The 19,775-nt window shown below is 39.1% G+C and overlaps 2 protein-coding genes across 4 annotated transcripts in view; one reads left to right on the top strand and one right to left on the bottom strand.

The window, feature by feature from the left end:
- Positions 1–1,177: 1,177 nt before the first annotated feature.
- On the top strand, positions 1,178–12,437 carry PDHB (pyruvate dehydrogenase E1 subunit beta). The gene is made up of 9 exons (XM_063291499.1): positions 1,178–1,336; positions 6,088–6,195; positions 6,278–6,340; positions 6,500–6,535; positions 7,015–7,300; positions 9,314–9,424; positions 10,474–10,565; positions 10,970–11,111; positions 11,947–12,437. Exons 1-9 carry the CDS (start codon positions 1,223–1,225, stop codon positions 12,090–12,092), a joined length of 1,098 nt encoding a protein of 365 aa, XP_063147569.1. The 5' UTR covers positions 1,178–1,222; the 3' UTR covers positions 12,093–12,437.
- Positions 12,438–12,703: 266 nt separating this feature from the next.
- PXK (PX domain containing serine/threonine kinase like) overlaps positions 12,704–19,775 on the bottom strand; it is a 51,147-nt gene continuing 44,075 nt past the window's right edge. For 2 of the 3 annotated variants that reach the window (XM_063291493.1, XM_063291494.1), the window contains exon 18: positions 12,704–13,738. In XM_063291493.1, coding sequence (XP_063147563.1) covers positions 13,548–13,738 — 191 coding nt within the window. In that variant the 3' untranslated portion in view covers positions 12,704–13,547. Of the gene's footprint in view, positions 13,742–19,775 lie in introns of all 3 variants that reach the window. The other variant, XM_063291492.1, reaches the window with a different exon arrangement.

Genomic DNA, 19,775 nt, shown 5'->3' with positions numbered 1-19,775 from the left:
CAAAGAATGATTTATTCTTAAAAGAGGCACAGGTTATGTATGCAGATGTAGATGGTGTAAATGCAATAGGAATGTGGTTTGCATATGGAGTGGCTGAGGGATTTGTTTAATGTATGTGCAGAAATTGTATCTATGGCTGACAACTGGAAGAATACCATTGTTGCTCCCATATACAAAAGAAAGGCAGCAAGAGTGAAAGTACAGAGAAATTCGTTTGTTCCATTGCCTGGGAAGATGTTTGGCTGAAACCGGACCGAAAGGGTACATCGTTCATAGTGAATACTAGAAGACCAAGGTAGTGGTGTTTAACCAGTTCAGCTAGAACTGAAATACGGGTTTTCTAATAATTGCCACCAGGTCTTTGCCCTGCATATAATGCATTTTCATATACTTGTAACAGAACTTGCAACAATGAATGGGCTTCATTTCCAAAATGTCATTGGGAAGTGTATTCCATTCATCCTACTCTTTCTTTTTGCAAAACAACTGTAAATAAAACGTCTTTCCCAGCGAAGAAAGCAAATGTCTTTTCCAGATGAGTTCTAATGTGACGGCTCAATAATCTTAGATGGACTTCCATTCTAAAGCTTCAGTCTTAAGAGTCCTACAGATATCCCTATCACCTTATTCCCTTGCGGAGTGAGCAAAGTTATGTAAATCATCCTTAAATAATCATTTACATTTAAAGAGGCCGTTCCAGCCGCCGCCTCTGAACCCGCCTTTTCTTTATTAACTGTGTGGCTTTTTCTGTCTGAAATCCACCCAGATACATATAAGCTGTCCTGGAATTGGGTCATAGTGGGATTTTTTAATAGGGGCTCCGACTTGGTAATATCAGCTCTGAGTCCATCAAAGAAACACATGTTCGGCTTTCTCCATTATCTGGCTGAAATTCTGGGCTCTTTTCTGTGATGCCAAACCAAGGCAGGTTTGATAATAACGCAGATTTTTTTTTTTCTCATCCAGCCAACTTTCCGCGACCGCCACGAATTACCGCAGGACAATATTCTCGTATGACGTCGGAATCCCAGAGTTCTCAACTGAGGGCGGAAGCGGAGCAAAAAGATACTAGCAACTAGCTACAGGGGCAGCTCTCGTTGTTTCAACCTCGCGAGAGCCCTTTCCTTGCCTGGTTACTAGGCGACTGTGGAGCGCGAAGGCGGATGGGTGGGCGACTCAAGGGTTACGCACAGCGGCGCGCCGGGTAGAGGGCAGGTTCAAGATGGCGTCGTGGTCACTGCGGGCTCTTGTCCGGTGTGTACGGAGGCCGGGAGCCGGAGGGTTCTCGGCACTTCCACAGCGAGGCTTCCGGTCGTCTGGGCCTGCTGCTGCTCAGGTACGGGAGCTAGTACCAGAGCGAACTGTAAGGAAAGGTTAAAACACGCGGAAGCAAAGGTCAATTTCTCCCAAATTAGGGACAGGACTTTGAATCATTTCTAGCCGAAAAGATACTTGTCTGGACGAAGGTAACCTAATTGGGGATTACTTGGTTGATCTAAAGGAAGAGCAGATGCGAATAAGTAAATTTGCTGTGTTTAATTTTTCAGACAGAGTTACTGCAGTTTTCTGTATAATTCCAGATTAAATCTGGCACCTAATAACATCTGTTTGTTGTGTTGTGCCATTTTATATGTCCTGGGAGAAAAGAGATAACTTTATGTAATTTCTCCAAAAATCTTCAACCAAAATCAGCTGAAATGGGTATTGCCACCAAAAATGCTAATTTTAACCCTCCAGTTTAGAAAGATTGTAATTAGGATAATAGAACTTTAAGGAATGGGTATTGCCACCAAAAATGCTAATGTAGATGGTCCTGGCTTAATGACCACTCATTCAGAAACTGTTTGAATTTACAACGGCGCTGAATGAATGGTATATACAACTGGTACTGATAGTTGTGGCTGTTGCAGGATCTTTGCAGTCATGTGATTGCGATCCAGGCGCTTGGTGTCCAGCTCACAATTACAACATCGTAGCATCCCATAGTCATGTGATTGCCATTTGCGACCTTCACTGCCAGCTTCCCACAAGGATACTTAATGGGGAAGCCGGCAGGAGGTTGCAAATGGCGACCATGTGATGTCACATTTAACGATGTCACAAGATTCACTTAACAATGGTAATTAGGACTGAAATTTCTGCTGCTAAGTGGCACAATCATGTGATGTCATGCTTTATGACTGTGTTGCTTAGTGACAGAAATTCCAGTCCCAATTGCCATCATTAACCAAGGACTGCCTGTACAACAAATCTAGCCCTCCAGTTTAGAAAGATTGTTATTGAAATAATACAATTTCAAGGAAGTGTATTACCAGATATGAATTGAAAAAAGTTGTTTAATGTATTATTGATAAATGTCTAGGGAATGCTAGTGACTTTGCAGATGTGTTTTGGGGTGTGTGAATGCCTATGTACTTTTGTATGCAGACAATATCATGTTGATGGCTAAGAACCTGAATAACTTGCAGCAAATATTAGATTGTGTGATGCTACAAGGAAAATGGATCTGGCAGTTAATGTGGCAAAGAGGTATGTAGTTGTGCTTGACTGGGAAAATGGAGTAAATGATTATAAGATGAATGGAGAGAAATTAGAACTATTTGTGTATCTTGACAGAATATTCACTAAAGAAAAGGGAGGGAGACATTGTAGGCTGTGCAAATACAGGTAGAAAAGTAGTGAGTAGCATGTAGTTTGTTGTGATTATTTGTTTGTCTGAATTGTGGTCAGTATAGTCTTGACTTGCTTTGCAAAGTATAAAATAGCTTCACAGCCTAGCAGCAGCAAAGATAACTTATTTTTCCACTGTCACTGTATAATCTGTGAAGTACCTAGTAGGACATTTTCAGAAGGTGGGCAGGTTGTTCAAAGCTAGTCCTGAAGCAGACTTAACTGGCCACTAAATCTACTATGGCTGGTTTACTAATCATTTTGAGAATGAAATCATTCGTGTCTTCTCTGGATTTATTCATTACATTTGCATGCTATCAAAACTACCAAAGACTCCTGGTAATTTACAAGAAGGGAAATAATTAAAACATCCACAGTAATATGTCAACAAAATATGTATAGTAATAATTAAAATAGAATGATATATTAAAACATAACTATAACAATAATAATAATAATACTAATGACATTTTTATTGACAGGACCATCATCAAACCCAATTGATTATAAACATGAACAATAATAACAGATGGTAACAACTAATTAACTACCGGGCAAGTCTGACCTCTAAATCAGTGTTTTTCAAACTTGGCAACTTTAAGATGTGTGGACTTCAATGTCTAGAATTCCCCAGCGAACATCTTAAAGTTGCCAAGTTTGAAAAACTCTGGTCAGTGGAGGCTGTTCCTTAAAAATAGGGCTATCGCTGAAAAGTGATGCCTCCGGGCCTCAGCACCTCTTATTTCACAGAAATGGAGAGCAACCAATAGCTTGTCCTGGGACAAATATACTGGATGGGTCAATTTGAGTTGGAGAAGGCACTCCTGCAGGTCCCTAAGTGCTTTATAGGTAAAAAATAGCACTTCGAAGTGCATCCAGCAACCTATAGGCAACCAGTGCAGGTTCACAGGTACAGGTGCTATGTGCTCCTGTCCTCTAAACCCTGCCAATAAGCAGGCCACTGCTTTCTGTACCAATTGTAGTTTCCAGGGAGTCTTCAAAGGCAGACCCATATGGAGTGTATTACAGTAATCTAAGCAAATAGGGCATGTATTACTGTTCTGAGGTCCTACTCCAGATATGACTGGAGCTGGGTAACTTTTCTCTACCTGCCTGTCCAGTAGTAGCTGAGAGTCCAGGAAGATCCCCAGTTCACAGACTTGCTCTCTCAAGAGGCAACACTGGAACAGAGTGAGAATTTAGATGAACAAACAATAGGTCTTCATGAACAATCAGCAGGTCTGAAGGTGAAGGTTCAACTTCAGCCTGTTTTGTCCTATCCAGACCTTCCAGCCTCTGGACACCAGAACAAGACTTCCACAGCATCATTGGTCTGGCCAAAAACCGACGGATAACCTCTCCCAGTGGCTTCCCATAGATGTTAAACAGTAAGGGAGACAGGACCAAATCCTATGTTGTTCTATAAACCATGAGGCTTCCTGTGCTGTCTGGTGACATTCCTTTTGGGGAAAAAAAGTCTCAGAAGTGGCTTCGACTGCTCCCTTGTATCAGCTCCAGCTCTCGCTGCAGCTGAGTGGTCCCTCAGTAATGGCAGTTGCCACATTGCGTTCTCCTCTGCCGTTGCCATTCTAACCTTAAGAGCAACTTCCATATTGATGGCAAGGAATTTATTTCAGTCTACATTGCTACATAAAGCAGTAACTCAGTCCAGTAGCCAGTATTATTAACACCAATAGACTAGATGAACCTCTGAACCAGTAAGCCAAACACAGGCAGATCACATAATCAAATACCATCCACTTCCACAATATCTCTGTAGCCACTTGTTCAGGCCTTATTTTTAATTCCTTATTCTGATAATCTCAGACTTTCTATCAATTTTATACTGCATCCTAAAACAGTCCATCCCACCAAACTAAAAATTGGTGGTCCTTCCAAACACCATCTTAGTAAACAGAGATGCCACAATAATTCATAAAAGTTTGTGGGATCTGTTTCAATTTTATCAGACCAAAGAGGTGGCCATGATGCTTGCAGGGATTATGCTAACTTTGTCTTCTCTAGATATTTACCAGTACCTGCAGAAAGGATCTAGTTATGTGGCTGGTGCCTCTGTGTGAAGGAGTTATGTCCATCAGAATGAAGGAGGTAGTGGTATTACTTGTCCCTGGACCCTGAGATTTTGATAAGCTAGTATCCTGTTGGAAATACTTTTTTTCTGTAACAGGGTGCTTTAGTGAGTAGTGACCATCCAACTGCAAATGTGCTTGGAAGGAGACCATTACTTATATACATCCAGTCAGTCTTCAGGCCTAAATGTAACATGGAAATAGCCTTGGTTAGAAATAAGGAATGCTAGCATAATGATCCTTCTGGATTTTTCAGACATTTTTGACACAACTGATTATTTCTGGAGCAGCTCAGCAGTTATACATTAAAGGCATGATGTTACTGCAGTCATATCTATAGGACCACCACCAGAGAGCGGCATGGGAGAGATATTAGTTTAACCCCAGTATGTGTGCATTCTGAGGTTGTGATTAAAAAAATAAACACAGTATTTTAAACTTTGCACACCATACCGTTTTAGTGATTACAGTAGTGGGAATTTTTATACACTACAGCTGGGCCTGCCACTTTGCTGCTGTGGTAAACATTGTAAAAGGTGGATTGTGTAGGTTAGAAGTGTGAAATATGAAATTGTGAAGTTTTCATATTTTTTGCAGAGGTTCCTTGAGACCTGAAAATTACTCAAGGGTTCCTCCAGGGTAAAAAGGTTGAGAAAGGTTGCTGTAGACTGTGTCTTGAGTGCTATTACTATTCAGAGAATAAACCTAGGTGTTACTAATAGCCAGGAAAAAATTAATTCATGATTCATGCTAGCTCAAAATGTGATTTCCTTAGTCTTAATTTAGCATATTTCCTGAATCTAGGCATTGTGATTTGTAAACCATTGTTTCTGCCTTAGTTTAATGTATAAACCCAGACAACTGCAATTTATTGCATCAATAAGCATTAACCAATCAGGGCTTAACATGAAAATGCACAAAACAATGTTAACATCCATTAAAAAATAGTACAGAATAATTCAGAAAGTTCCATAATAACCACATGATCTTTCCTCCTTTTAAGTGCCAATGTAGCAAAAGGAAAATCTGTATTCTCCAAGCATGGGCACCATTCTAATGTTTTCCCCTGCATAGAACTGAGACAGATAACTTCTACCTCTTCAATAATTTGTTCTCCAGAATGAAGGATATCCTATCCTTTCTACTCCAGAATGAAGGATATCCTATCCTATCCTACTGAGTAAGATCTCAGATCAACATAAAATACTTGCTCTCAACTACAGAAATTCCAATTTCCAGTTAAAATACTGCAGTCTTCCTTTTTCAGAGGACAGTAACTACAAGTAACGGTTAATGGATTTTGACCTAGATCTCTCTGTCATCACAGGTCACTGTCCGTGATGCTTTAAACCAAGCCTTAGATGAGGAGATAGAGAGGGATGAGAAAGTTTTTTTGCTTGGAGAGGAAGTTGCACAGTATGATGGTGCATACAAGGTAAGCCCTGCAGTCTAACTAGTACATTACTTAAAAGGACATTGTTTTAGCAGCAGTTTGACCTCCTTTTTCAAATCTACAGATTAGCAGAGGACTTTGGAAGAAATATGGAGATAAGAGGATAATAGACACTCCTATATCAGAGGTATGAATTCAGAAAATATTTTTCAATCTTTTTATTTTAGTATTTGGTTTTAAACAAACTTGCTTGCAAATGAGTTCATCAGTATCTGTAAGTCTTATTTCATAAAGTAATGGTTTGAGTGTTTGTTAAACCCTTTGTTTGCTTGTTTTCCTTCCCTAGATGGGATTTACTGGAATTGCTGTTGGTGCTGCCATGGTATGTAGCTTCCATATGTTATAAAGAAATGTATTTTAAATAGCTTTAAAGGCAACTTAGTTTTTATATACACGCACCACACACACACACATGGTTCTTTAAAAGAGTCTGATGATTTCTAAAGAACAGGTATCAATCGAAGAGGATAATTGTAGCTCAGGGTTGAACTGTGGAGTCCTTGGTGTTCTCTGACCCTTGTTGTTTTCTTGCAGACGTTTCATTGCCAAACTAGGCAACATCTTGGAACATTCTTGGAAGATGTTGCCTAGTCTGACAATGAAATGTCTGCAAGAAAACAACAAGGCTCAGAGAGCAGCAAGGACTTCAAAGAACAGGTACGGCAGTTCTGTATTCAAAGGGCTGGCAGCTCAAATCAGACATAGAAAATGAATAGAAGAAAGAAAGGGAAGAGGGAATAAGCAGCAATAGACTATGTCAGTTTGTCTCTTAATATTAATTCATGTGGTTTGTTTTATCAGGCTGGCTTGCGACCTGTTTGTGAATTCATGACCTTCAATTTCTCCATGCAAGCTATTGATCAGATTATAAACTCAGCTGCCAAAACCTACTATATGTCTTCTGGGTTGGTACCCGTCCCTATTGTTTTCAGGGGTCCAAATGGTGCCTCAGCAGGAGTAGCAGCCCAGCATTCACAGTGTTTTGCGGCCTGGTATGGGCATTGTCCTGGACTGAAAGTAGTCAGTCCTTGGAGTGCAGAGGATGCAAAAGGTCTCCTTAAAGCATCAATCAGGGATGATAACCCAGGTAAACAAACCCAAGAAATCGCTATGTAATGTGAATGCATTGTCTTTTTACATCTTATCTGCATCAAACATTTTCTGCACTTTCTTATGCAAATTGAAGTTGTAACAGCAATTCTATGCTGAATATTCCAGATTTCAGTAGGAAATTGGAGGGAATGTGTTGGCCATGGAGTAACTAGATTTAAGCAGATTATTTTTCTGCTTTGTTAGAGTTTCACTGCTTTTGGTTTTAGATTTGTATTGGCAAGAATTGTGTATTTATGCTTATTGACTTGGAAATCATTATACCAAAAAAGCTATTCATAAATAATACTAAATGAACAAAAGAATGCACCCTGATATCCTTTAAACAAGCCTTTCTTTTACTACTGCTACTTCTACTTGATCTGAAATACAGGTAGTCCTCATTTAGCAACCACTGTTGGGACCGGCAACTCGATTGTTAAGCGAAGCAGTCGCTCAGTGAAACCACGACTGTGCTTATGATCTTAATTTTTCCATTGCTTTACAGACCTGTGAAGGTTGTAAATGTGAAGATTGGTTGCAAACTTAACTTTTTCATTGCCATTGTAACTGCGAATGGTCCCTAAATGAGTCAGTCGCTAAATGAGGACTACCTGTATGAATTGCTGATTTTATATTAGAAAACCTCCAACTCTGTATTAATAATCCCAGCATCTTATGGCCAGGATGCAACAAGCCAAGATGAGCCCAAGGTAACTTTCACAATAGCAACCTATTTTCCAGACTCAGGAATTTAAATTTGTTTTCATGAAATTTTTCATATCCAGATGGTTTATAATTGTGCAGGCCTAAACTAATATACTGGACAATCAGTACAGGTGTTCTTATTATACGACTAGAATTTTGAAGGAGGATGGTTGGAAGACACCTGATGGTTTTCAGAGGCAAACTTTTATGGGCAGAGGGATAATGTATCAGGAAAAGTACACAGGAAGTCACTTTGTATACATTTGTTATAGGAACCAGTTCAGAAGAGCTGCTATTTAACCCTTTGACTTCGGATTCTAAGCAAACATTGTCTGAAAGTTTCAGGAGTGTTCTGTTCTCCCAAAGGATTAATAACCTGTAACACGAGGTGCTTGGAGTTTCCACATCCCTAACATTTCATATGCTGTATAGAATAAAAACAAAAGGGACGTGGTGGCGCTGCGGGTTAAACTGCTGAGCTTGCCGATTGGAAGGTCGGCGGTTCGAATCCGCGTGACGGGGTGAGCTCCCGTTGCTAGTCCCAGCTCCTGCCAACCTAGCAGTTCGAAAGCATGCCAACGTGAGTAGATTAATAGGTACCGCTTCGGCAGGCAGGTGATGGCGTTCTGTGTAATCATGCCGGCCACACGACCACGGAAGTGTCTACGGACAAACGCCGGCTCTTCGGCTTTGAAACGGAGATGAGCACCGCCCCCTAGAGTCGGACACAACTGGACCTAATGTCAAGGGAAACCTTTACCTTTACTATAGAATTTATACACTACAGTATTTGCACAGATTTACTTTGAAAAGTGGCAAGGTTTACTTGTCTTTTTTTAAACTGAAAATCCAGTTTGAATTAGGTGAGTTTCACTTGTGAAATAAAAGTTAAAGGCTGTTTCATGGCTGGAATACTTGGTAAAGATGGAGTAACTGGTTTCAGATGCAGATCAACTAGTTCAGGCTTGAAACATTTAATGCTTGAGCCTCTAATACAGTCCTGATTCCCATTTGACTATTCCAAACACTTTAATATCTAAGGCATCCTCAGAATTTTACATTGCACGCGCGCGCACACACTGCAGTATTTTGACTTTTGGGACTAACATGAACTCTTCGCACATTGCATCTGCTTCATCAGGATGTTACTTTGTACTTTTGGTTTCACTCCACAGTATCAAGTTGGTAATGTGCAGACCGCTATTGTGACATGTTTTAAGAGTTTTTCACTGTAAATGTAATCTGTGTTGGGCAGAAGAATTTGACAGTGATTGAAGTGTACTTCTCTTTTTTTCCCTCATAGTTGTCATGCTGGAAAATGAGTTAATGTATGGTGTGTCCTTTGAGTTGTCTGAGGAGGCACTTTCAAAAGATTTCATTGTTCCTATTGGAAAGGCCAAGATAGAAAGGCAAGGTAAGCAAACAAGCTATTTGCATTTAACCTTTCCAAGTATTTATTTATTTATTTACTATCCCGCCTCTATTATTTTTATAAATAACTCAAGGCGATGAACATACCTATTACTCCTTTCTCCTCCTATTTTCCCCACAACCACCACCCTGTGAGGTGAGTTGGACTGAGAGTGAGTGACTGGCCCAAAGTCACCCAGCCAGCTTTCATGCCTCAGGCGGGACTAGAACTCTCAGACTCCTGGTTTCTAGCTCAGCACCTGAACCACTTGTTTTTTAAACAGTTTGCTCTATTCTGCAAGTATTTTTTTTAAAAAGAGAGATTCTGATGATGCAGTTTTTAAAATCAGGCAGAATCTTTTTTTTTTAAAAAAAAACTTATCATCATCATTTACTGAATTTATATGCCGCCTGACTCCCAGTGACTCTGGGCAGTTTACAAATTGTTAAAAACATTAAAACAAGAAAACAACACAAAACGAAGACAATGACGATAGAGATAATAAATAAATAAAGGTGGCGAACATACCTAATGCTCCTTCCTCCTCCTTTGCTTTTTGAGAGGTAGCTTTTGAGTGTGTCTGATTGATCCTTCCGTTGGCTAGCTTTGCCTGGTATATACACTCCCGTATTGTAAGTACGCTCCCCCTTGGCCCGTCACCTTTTAAAAATTTGGTGATGGGAGAATACATAAAAAAATCATTGATCTCCTTTTTAAAATTAATTTCCCCCTTCTTGTTTCTAGATGGTTCTAAAACATTATTCATAAATATAGACATTCTCCTAATTCGCTGAGGTAGGAGAGTTTCAGCCCCTACATTTGACAGTACAGTAATAACAAACTCCTACTTCTCCTACACTGTTTTGATAATGCTAGGCTTACTTCTTAGCAAGAAAGTTATATATTTTTGAGGTAATTGGTTCATCTTCACTTCGAAAGTTTAAAAGTTGACATGATGGTGACTATTCGATGATCCTTTTTTAAAGAATTTGAATTTAGAACACAGATCTTTGCCCATGTTACAGCTCTCAGTCTTCAATCTCTTGTTTCAGGAACCCATATTACCTTAGTGGCTCACTCAAGACCTGTTAGCCACTGTCTAGAAGCAGCTACTATCCTTGCCAAAGATGGAGTGGAATGTGAGGTATGAATTATTCTACTGGAATACAGTTCGCAGAAAAGACATCTTCAGAACTTGTTCCCTACCTTTCAAACACGTGTTGAGTACTGCCGGTTCTTTGGCTGCACCTACTTAGTCAAGCAGAAGCAGCTTTAGAAACCAGCTTTGATGGGAATCTCAGTTACCTGTCATTCACATATTTGCAGATACATATTAATAACCAGATATGGTAGATACTTACAAGGACATCACCTGCAATCCCTGAATCACTTCCAAGATTTTCCAAACTAAAAAATTTTCAGTGGTGCAGAAATGGGGAACAGTACCATTCTGTGAATTTGGCTCTATTTACTAAGAGAAAGTTATGATCTCCATTTATTCCCGAGATGGAATTGACAACTAGTTGACTTCTCAACTCTTTCCCATAGGTTATAAACCTTCGTACTATTCGGCCAATGGATGTTGAAACCATCGAATCTAGCGTCATGAAGACAAATAATCTTGTAACAGTAGAAGGTGGCTGGCCCCAGTTTGGGGTAGGAGCTGAAATTTGTGCCAGGATTATGGAAGGTATTTGGGGAGTCTGTATTATGGTGGTGGTTCCTAAAATCAGAATGCTTACTCTCTCTTCTTTGAAGCTTCCAATGCTGTGACCCTTCATTATACAGGTAGTCCACACTTAACAACCATTAGTTTAGTGACAGTTTGGACTTACAAGGGTGTTGAAAAAAATGACTTATGACTCAGAGTTATGACTGCTGCAGCGTCCCTGTGGTCACATGATCGCATTTGGCAACTGGTTCACATTTATAACTGTCGCATCATCATATAGTCATGTGGTGACCTTCCCAGTTGGCTTCTGGCAAGCAAAATCTGGGGAACATGATTCACTTAACAGCCACATGGTTCACTTAGTGCTCATGGTTTGCTTAACGACCACTGCAAAAAAGGTTGTAAAACTGGGTCAGATTTGCTTAATGACCACTTCGCTTAACAACCAAAATTCCGGCCCCAATTGTTGCTAAGCTAGGACTACCTGTAGTGTGTTTCGTTTTAGACTGCACAGGCCATCCCATCTGCGATAGCAGTCTTTTGATAAAGATCAAGTCTGTGCACCCTTATACTAAATGGATAATAGAGCCTTCAAACTTACAAACCCCCGTATTTTCAACCTAAAAAGAATATATAGTCCTTTAATTTTTTTTACATGAACTCTGTATCAGTGGCCATTGTACATCTTTCTATCTTGTTTTCTAAGAGAAATGATAGCTTTACATTTGGGGATGCAGGTTCTTGGTTCCCTGAACTTTCGCAAGCAGTTTCTTAGATATGCCAGGCAACTATCTGAAAACATCCAATTTCTTACACTCGAGGGATGAATTTCAATCAGTTCTTCTGATTTCAGGTCCTGCTTTCAACCACTTGGATGCACCTGTTGTTCGTGTCACAGGTGCAGACGTGCCTATGCCTTATGCAAAGATCCTAGAGGAAAACTGCATACCGCAAGTAAAGGACATAATACTTGCTGTGAAGAAGACACTCGGTATCTAAATCTTGTGTGCAAATCCTGTTTGAGAATTTTATCTTTAACAACATATTATTTATGGAGTATACTGCAAGCTGTTGTATCCAGAGCTGCACCTTATATTGAACGTGGATTGGGGAGAGGCGTTACAAAAGGAAGTGATAATAGAAACTGTATTTGTTACAGACCCTACGGCCTCCCTCTCGAGAAGCAAATGCAAAGGAATTGAATTATTAAAGAACTTTCATTGTTGGGTGAAGTGTCTCGTTATTGGTGTGGAGATCAGGTTTGTTCTGATGAACAGCCCTACCTTATCAAGAATCAGCTTTTGCTTATTTTGTAACTTACGTAGCTTGAAATAAAGATATAAAGATATCAACTAAAATGTATCAGTGTTGTACTTCTCACTTTGTTCCACAATGAGCATTGTCAAGCTCTCTGCTATTCTTTCCTGTAAGCTGAAGATAGTTTTAGATGCAGTAGCTGTAACCAAGATCTTTCCCCATCCCAGCTTCATGAATATAGGGTTGCGGTACTCATCAACTGGACTTTCAAACCTGCAAGGCATTCATGTTTCACCATGTTTAGGAGTGGTACTACTGAAAGATTAAGCAGATTTATTTTCTTCCAACACCAATGAAATTCTATTGATGTTTTAATAAAAATATGAGTATATCACAGACTACATGAACTCCTCTACACGACATTGTCTGCATAGGAACAAACACCGATATATACTTGACTTTAAAAATGGATTACTAATAATCCTTAAAGTGCAATTTAAGATTTTGAACAAATCAGAAAAAGGATGTTTTTTCCTACTAAAACAGTAGCTTTTTTTGAACACCCAGCCCAATAATAAATTATACACTGAGGTTAAATTTGAATTAATGGAAATCCTGCATATGTAAATAGCTTGAGATCCAACTTAACCCCAAGTCTAATGGCGTTATGATTTTAATTTATTTCTCCAGTTTGTCCCCGCCCATTTCCTCCCATCTGGGCGGTTTACAATCAATCAATCAATGCTCCCTTTCTAAACTGAGTTTTATTGGGAGATGTACTTCTAGACTTTGAATAATCCATGGACTGCCTGCATTTTGCAGGGAAAAAACAATCTCAGCATTGCCATAATTTCTAGCATAGCTGAACTAACTTCGTACAGTACAGCCAACATCAATGGGCCAGGGTTTATAGTTCAACTGTTTTTGAAAGCAGGTCTCAGAAGATAAACGGTCACTCTGTTAGAAGAAATAGTATCTATTCCAAACAAGGTTCCACAAAACAATTCCTCTGAATGGGATCTTTTCACCCTCCAACATAGCAAAGGAATCTGATACAGTCCTTATTCAATTAAATTACTTCGAGGGGAAAAAACTGAAATGGCTCTAAACAAAGAGTGGCTAGATCAAATTATTACAAGAAAGACTGGTTCTGAGAACAGAAATAGAAAATATATTCAATTTGATTTGTAAACAATTTCAGCTGATTCTGGGAGCACTGTAGTCACAGATTTCTGTTTTTTTCAAAGCTGCTTTCTGGAAATTCTGAATGGAACTGAGTAAGGAGCTCCTGCTTGTGCTGTTGACAGGCTGCAGCTCAGGGGGGGTTGGCACATCCAAGTTAGGAGGAGGACCAGGAGCTGCTGGTGGTGACAGAATTGTTGAGGCACCTGCTAGAAAGAAGGAAACAGTTAACTGTTGAACTTGAAGGAATGCTAACGGCAAATGATGGGTAACAGAAACATGATCTGGTGAAATTTAAATACACAAAAGAGGTAGAAAATCACACAACGTAAAAGCAAAAAAGGTTTAAAAGAGGAGTAATGTAGGCATAATGTAGAAGGGTGCAGGTATTGAAAAAAGTGATTCTATTAACATAGTTATTGAAGATTGATAACCTATTGGTGAGAGAGTTTTGTGAACTCTTCAGAACTATCCATAACCACGCAGTACTATGATCTACAATACTGTCAGAGCTTCATCTGAGTCCTGTTGATAAATGAAAGTGATTCTGGTTAAACAATACCAAAAACTGTTTCCTGTCTTTAGTAACTGGTGGCATCTCCTTTGCTTGTTTATTCAGTCACTTCCGACTCTGTGACTTCATGGACCAGTCCACGCCAGAGCTTCCTGTCGGTCGTCAACACCCCCAGCTCCCCCAAGGATGAATCCGTCACCTCTAGAATATCATCCATCCACCTTGCCCTTGGTCTTCCTTTTGCCCTCCACTCTCCCTAGCATCAGCATCTTCTCCAGGGTGTCCTGTCTTCTCATTATGTGGCCAAAGTATTTCAGTTTTGCCTCTAATACCATTCCCTCAAGTGAGCAGTCTGGCTTTATTTCCTGGAGGATGGACTGGTTTGATCTTCTTGCAGTCCAAGGCACTCTCAGAATTTTCCTCCAACACCACAGTTCAAAAGCATCGATCTTCCTTCGCTCAGCCTTCCTTATGGTCCAGCTCTCACAGCCGTATGTTACTACGGGGAACACCATTGCTTTAACTATGCAGACTTTGTCGTCAGTGTGATGTCTCTGCTCTTAACTATTTTATCGAGATTTGTCATTGCTCTTCTCCCAAGGATTAAACATCTTCTGATTTCCTGACTACAGTCAGCATCTGCAGTAATCTTTGCACCTAGAAATACAAAGTCTTTCACTGCTTCTACATTTTCTCCCTCTATTTGCCAGTTATCAATCAAGCTGGTTGCCGTAATCTTGGTTTTTTTGAGGTTTAGCTGCAAGCCAGCTTTTGCACTTTCTTCTTTCACCTTCCTCATAAGGCTCCTCAGTTCCTCTTCGCTTTCAGCCATCAAAGTGGTATCATCTGCATATCTGAGATTGTTAACGTTTCTTCCAGCGATTTTAACTCCAGCCTTGGATTCCTCAAGCCCAGCACGTCGCATGATGTGTTCTGCATACAAGTTGAATAGGTAGGGTGAGAGTATACAGCCCTGCCATACTCCTTTCCCAATCTTAAACCAGTCCGTTGTTCCGTGGTCTGTTCTTACTGTTGCTACTTGGTCGTTATACAGATTCTTCAGGAGACAGACAAGATGACTTGGTATCCCCATACCACTAAGAACTTGCCACAATTTGTTATGGCCACACAGTCAAAGGCTCTAGAATATTCAATAAAACATCATAGATAGATGTTTTTCTGAAACTCCCTGGCTTTTTCCGTTATCCAGCGAATATTGGCAATTTGGTCCCTAGTTCCTCTGCCTTTTCTAAACCCAGCTTGTACATCTGGCAATTCTCGCTCCATGAATTGCTGAAGTCTACCTTGCAGGATCTTGAGCATTACCTTACTGGCATGTGAAATGAGTGCCACTGTTCGATAGTTTGAACATTCTTTAGTGTTTCCCTTTTTTGGTATGGGGATAGAAGTTGATTTTTTCCAATCTAATGCAAACATTTCTGTACTTGATCAATCCACACATTCCTTGGAAGTATTTTAGTCCATTTTTATTTTTTACAGTATTCAACTAATCAGTATTACAGTATTTGGCTGTCATGCATGAATTGCTCACTTCATATCCTTCATTTCAATTAAGTTAAGTTCAGGGCTTTGACTACCCAAATATATGAATGGCGTTAGACACTCTATTGTAGATTTACTTGTTTAGGATTGCTGTCCTCCTGCAATGACCCATATTTTTTTAAAGCTTCAGCTCTGACATTCTCCTGTAAGAATTTCTGGTACAATTCAGAATTCATTGTTCCCTCAATGTTTGCCCACCTGACTCTGATCATATGTAGCTAACAGTACTGTGTGATTACCGATGTCTATAAAGTGTTCATAAACTTTCTCTCATCACTGTAGGAGGAAGAAGGAATTTTCACATCTGGTCCAATTCTTAGGCAGAAAAGCTAAGCTATAAGCTGGCTATGTCATAGACATCAAGTTTTAGCATGCATCCTCTGCTTTAACATCCATCTGACAACTTGTTCAAATTCAGAATGAACCAGCTTGTTCAGTTTCCAGTATCCAATTTTAAGCAGATATAGGAACATCTGCTTAAGGCTAAGTATCTCAACTAGTATTAATTGTATTTATAATTTACCTGATTAATAAAGGCAGATCTTACTGTGTTAAAACTGGCCATTTTTCTTCTTTGTAAACCCATGAAAGTAAGTTCTTCCAACCATGTTGTAAGGAAAAATATAAACATCATATATGATTTACATATGATTCAGAGCAGTGTTCTCTCAGCCTCAGCAACTGAATTCTTTTAAGAATTCTGGAGTTTGAAGTCCACACATCTTAAAGTTGCTGAGGTTGAGAAACACTGATTTAGACGATTCCTGAAGAAAAAGGACTAATTCCAAAATAACTGGTTGTAGAAAACTTGCCCATGTGTAACACGCTCAAATTTTATGTATCTTTGGGAATATGGGCCTAAGTGGGTTATTTCCGGAATGAACTTTAAGAAGCAGTTCCATTGCTCAGGAAAGAAATTGTTCAAGTACAAAACCAAAGCTTTTAGGACTTTTTATGAATTAAAAATTAATTGGATTATCTTTATGAAAAATAAAGATATTTTTATTTTCTCATGTATAGTACATCAATATTATCTATTAACAATGGAAATCTGGGGGGAAAAAACCTTTATCAATTACATTCTCATGGATGTGAGAAAATAAAAATAATCCAGGGTGGAGAATCACCCAGTTAACTAAAGGTCTTTCCTATGAAGCAATTCTTCCCCCAGAATAGCTCTTCTCTAAGGCATTATAATGGCAGTACTGGGGTGCAGAGAATAAGCAAAAGTCCTTATCAGAACTGCCTCTAAGCCACTGCCTGCAAACCAGTTTCTCTTCGATTGGAACCGCAATTTATTTCTGCACTTGTATTTACTACATTCAGATAGAGCTGTTACCACATGTACATTTGTCCTCAAACAGCCCCACGATACAGAGACCAAGTCCTGCCAAGGGATATTAATGCAGGCCTCATAAATCAGTACAGCAGGTCCTTGGTTTAAGAACATCCTGGTTTACGGACGACCCCCAGTTAAGAACAGACTGCCATAAAGCCTATTATATTAAAAATTTAAGTACAATGTTTTGAGTTAAGTACACAATACTGCTTTATGTACTATTATATTTAAGATGCTTTAATGTATTTGGAAGTGTTTCTTAAGTGTTTTATATGCATAGAAAGGTAAAATATATACTATATACTAACATCTGGCTAACGAATGCTAAATAACTGTTCTGACTTACATACAAGTTCAACTTAAGGATGGACTTAGGAATGGGACTTGTTCTTAAACTGGGGACCTGCTGTGCTGTATTAAGGCACTCATCCTCCCAGCTGCAGTAACTCTTCTGTTACATGAGTCAAACTTGATCGACCTGTTGAGAATGGCGAGTAACCCAGTGTTTTTTAAAAGAGGTCTTTGAAGTGCAGCCAGTAAATAAGCTTTCTAAATGTGAAGCTTTTGCTGATAATTACTGGAGTGTAAAATCTGAGTTGTTAAGACAAGTGACATTAAACTAGATAGGAAGGAAGGTAGTGCTCATGCAAAATGCTGCAATAAAAGTTGACTGAGGATTTAAGATGATCAGGACAGAAATTCAAAAGAAAATGAATTGGAATTCAGTGCCAAGTTATAATGATCACAAATAACAATCCAATGAATTGTAGTTTTCCAAATTTATATACATTACCATCATTCTCAGTTGCATATTGTGGCATCTATTTAACTCTGATCTTAAGCTGATGTTTCCTTTACTAACCCTGATTTTTTTCCACGGATTTTTTTTCCCAGCCCAAAACCTGAATGGCCTTTTTCAAGTGAAAAATGAAAACAGTTCTGAGGGATCCAAAGCTATTTACACTAGTGGCATTTTGTTGCTATGCTTTCCATTAGCAGATGTGATCGTTTCACTAGTAAACTCTGCATGGAGTGCTCTTACATCAGAAACAAAGGTTGCCATGACTTCAGCAGCACTGAACAGCACATCCTTACTCACATCTTGTGTTTTTTTTTTAAAAGTAAAATGTTAAATCTTCCTCTATTATCACTGAACCAAGTAAGTGCTCATGAAGCCTCACAAAACAAAACACGCCCAAAGCTAATAGTGCTGCATTCCCCATAGCAACCCTTATCATTCCAGAAACCATGTTTGATGTTTAGCTCCTTCAAAGCTGTGCTCCGCTTTCCTTACCAAAGGAGCACATCTCTTGCTTTCAAGATGTAAAAGGCCTTTTCAGTTGCCTGTTCAGTCCCACGTGGAAACCCACCCCTGCAGTGAAAACATTCCCCCCAGTACCTTACATAACTCATCCAACACCAGCAATCAACACTTTTACTAGAATGTGATAGCCGGAAATACCTGAATTTTCGCTCTCATTATATAATACCCATGTGAGTAGATGAATTGCTTGAGCTGCTAAATACATTGTCATCTGTCATTCCTTCCTTTTGGTTAGGAGCCACTTCACCTACAATGTTTTTCTACGCAGAGAGAGAATTTTCCTGAACAGCACACCTCTCCCCAATTATTTATTTGCCCAGTTATTTCATAAAAACTCCAAACTTCAGTCAATTCAGCCTACATCTAATTAAGCATTAAACTGCAAATTAATATTTGCTCCATAATTGGCAGGGCTAAAGTAGATGGACATACTTCCAGTGCCAAAAAATGCTACTAGTCTGTATCCATAAATTGGTGAATATCTTGCATTCCTGCATGAAGCAACTTATTTAGCTGATAGGAACTTCCCAATGCCACTCTTTACTAATGGCATCTTCAATAAAACTTATTAACTTCTATGGAGAAATAGGAAATAGTCTTATGGGTTAAGTTAGGCTAAGAGACTCAATTAAGTGGGCTTTTTACCCAGGATTGCTTTCTCATTCTCCCATACTATGGAAGTTTCTCAATTTAATTGTTCATACCTTTTTCCTATCTTTTCTACCTCAAACACCAAAACATACTGAGTTATCTCTGCAACCTGGTCATCCATCACTATTTTTGACATTGTATGATTTTGGATTAATCTTTTTAAAAGTTTAACATTTTAGAGGGAAAGCTTCTTTGGAAGTTGGCTGTTCTTTTTTTCCAGCTTCATTTCCACTGTAATTCCCTGAGCTCCTCTTCTGTTTTACTTTGCAATTGGCTGGGGGAAAACATTGTTCTTAAAATGCTTGCAGCGTATAGTATTGTTAGTTCACATGTTTATTTTAAGAGAGCATCTACTTCAAATTGGTTGACTATTTGATAACCCTAATACTAACAAAGCTAAGGAGGCGTTTATAAAAATGTTTTATGGAAAAATATTTCAAGGATGGATTTAATAATAGCAGATGCAATTTTGGTCCATTAGAAACAAGTGGAGGGAAGTGGGAAAAAATGTTCTCCTTTTTAAAAACATACTTCAGCAAAATAATTTAAATCAATGTCTCATGATATCTTTCAGTATGGATCATTCTCACACTCTGAAATAACACTTAAGAAAGGGACATCAACATCAGATTACTTTACCGAGAATTCATGTTCAAAATGGCGCATGCTCTACTGAAGACAGAAGAAAAGAAGAAAGACAGGAAAAAGAGCAAAACAGTCAGTATTCCAATGTTCAATGATACCCTTTCAACAACAACAAGAGAGAGATACAGATGTAAGTAACCTGATACACTAGACTGAAAGCACATGGTTGCATGAATTGGTCTGATGATGTGTTTGCCATACCCATAG

The sequence above is a fragment of the Candoia aspera genome, chromosome 2, assembly GCF_035149785.1.
Source record: "Candoia aspera isolate rCanAsp1 chromosome 2, rCanAsp1.hap2, whole genome shotgun sequence".
Classification (NCBI taxonomy): Eukaryota; Metazoa; Chordata; class Lepidosauria; order Squamata; family Boidae; genus Candoia; species Candoia aspera.
This window is presented reverse-complemented; position numbering and strand designations above follow the sequence as displayed.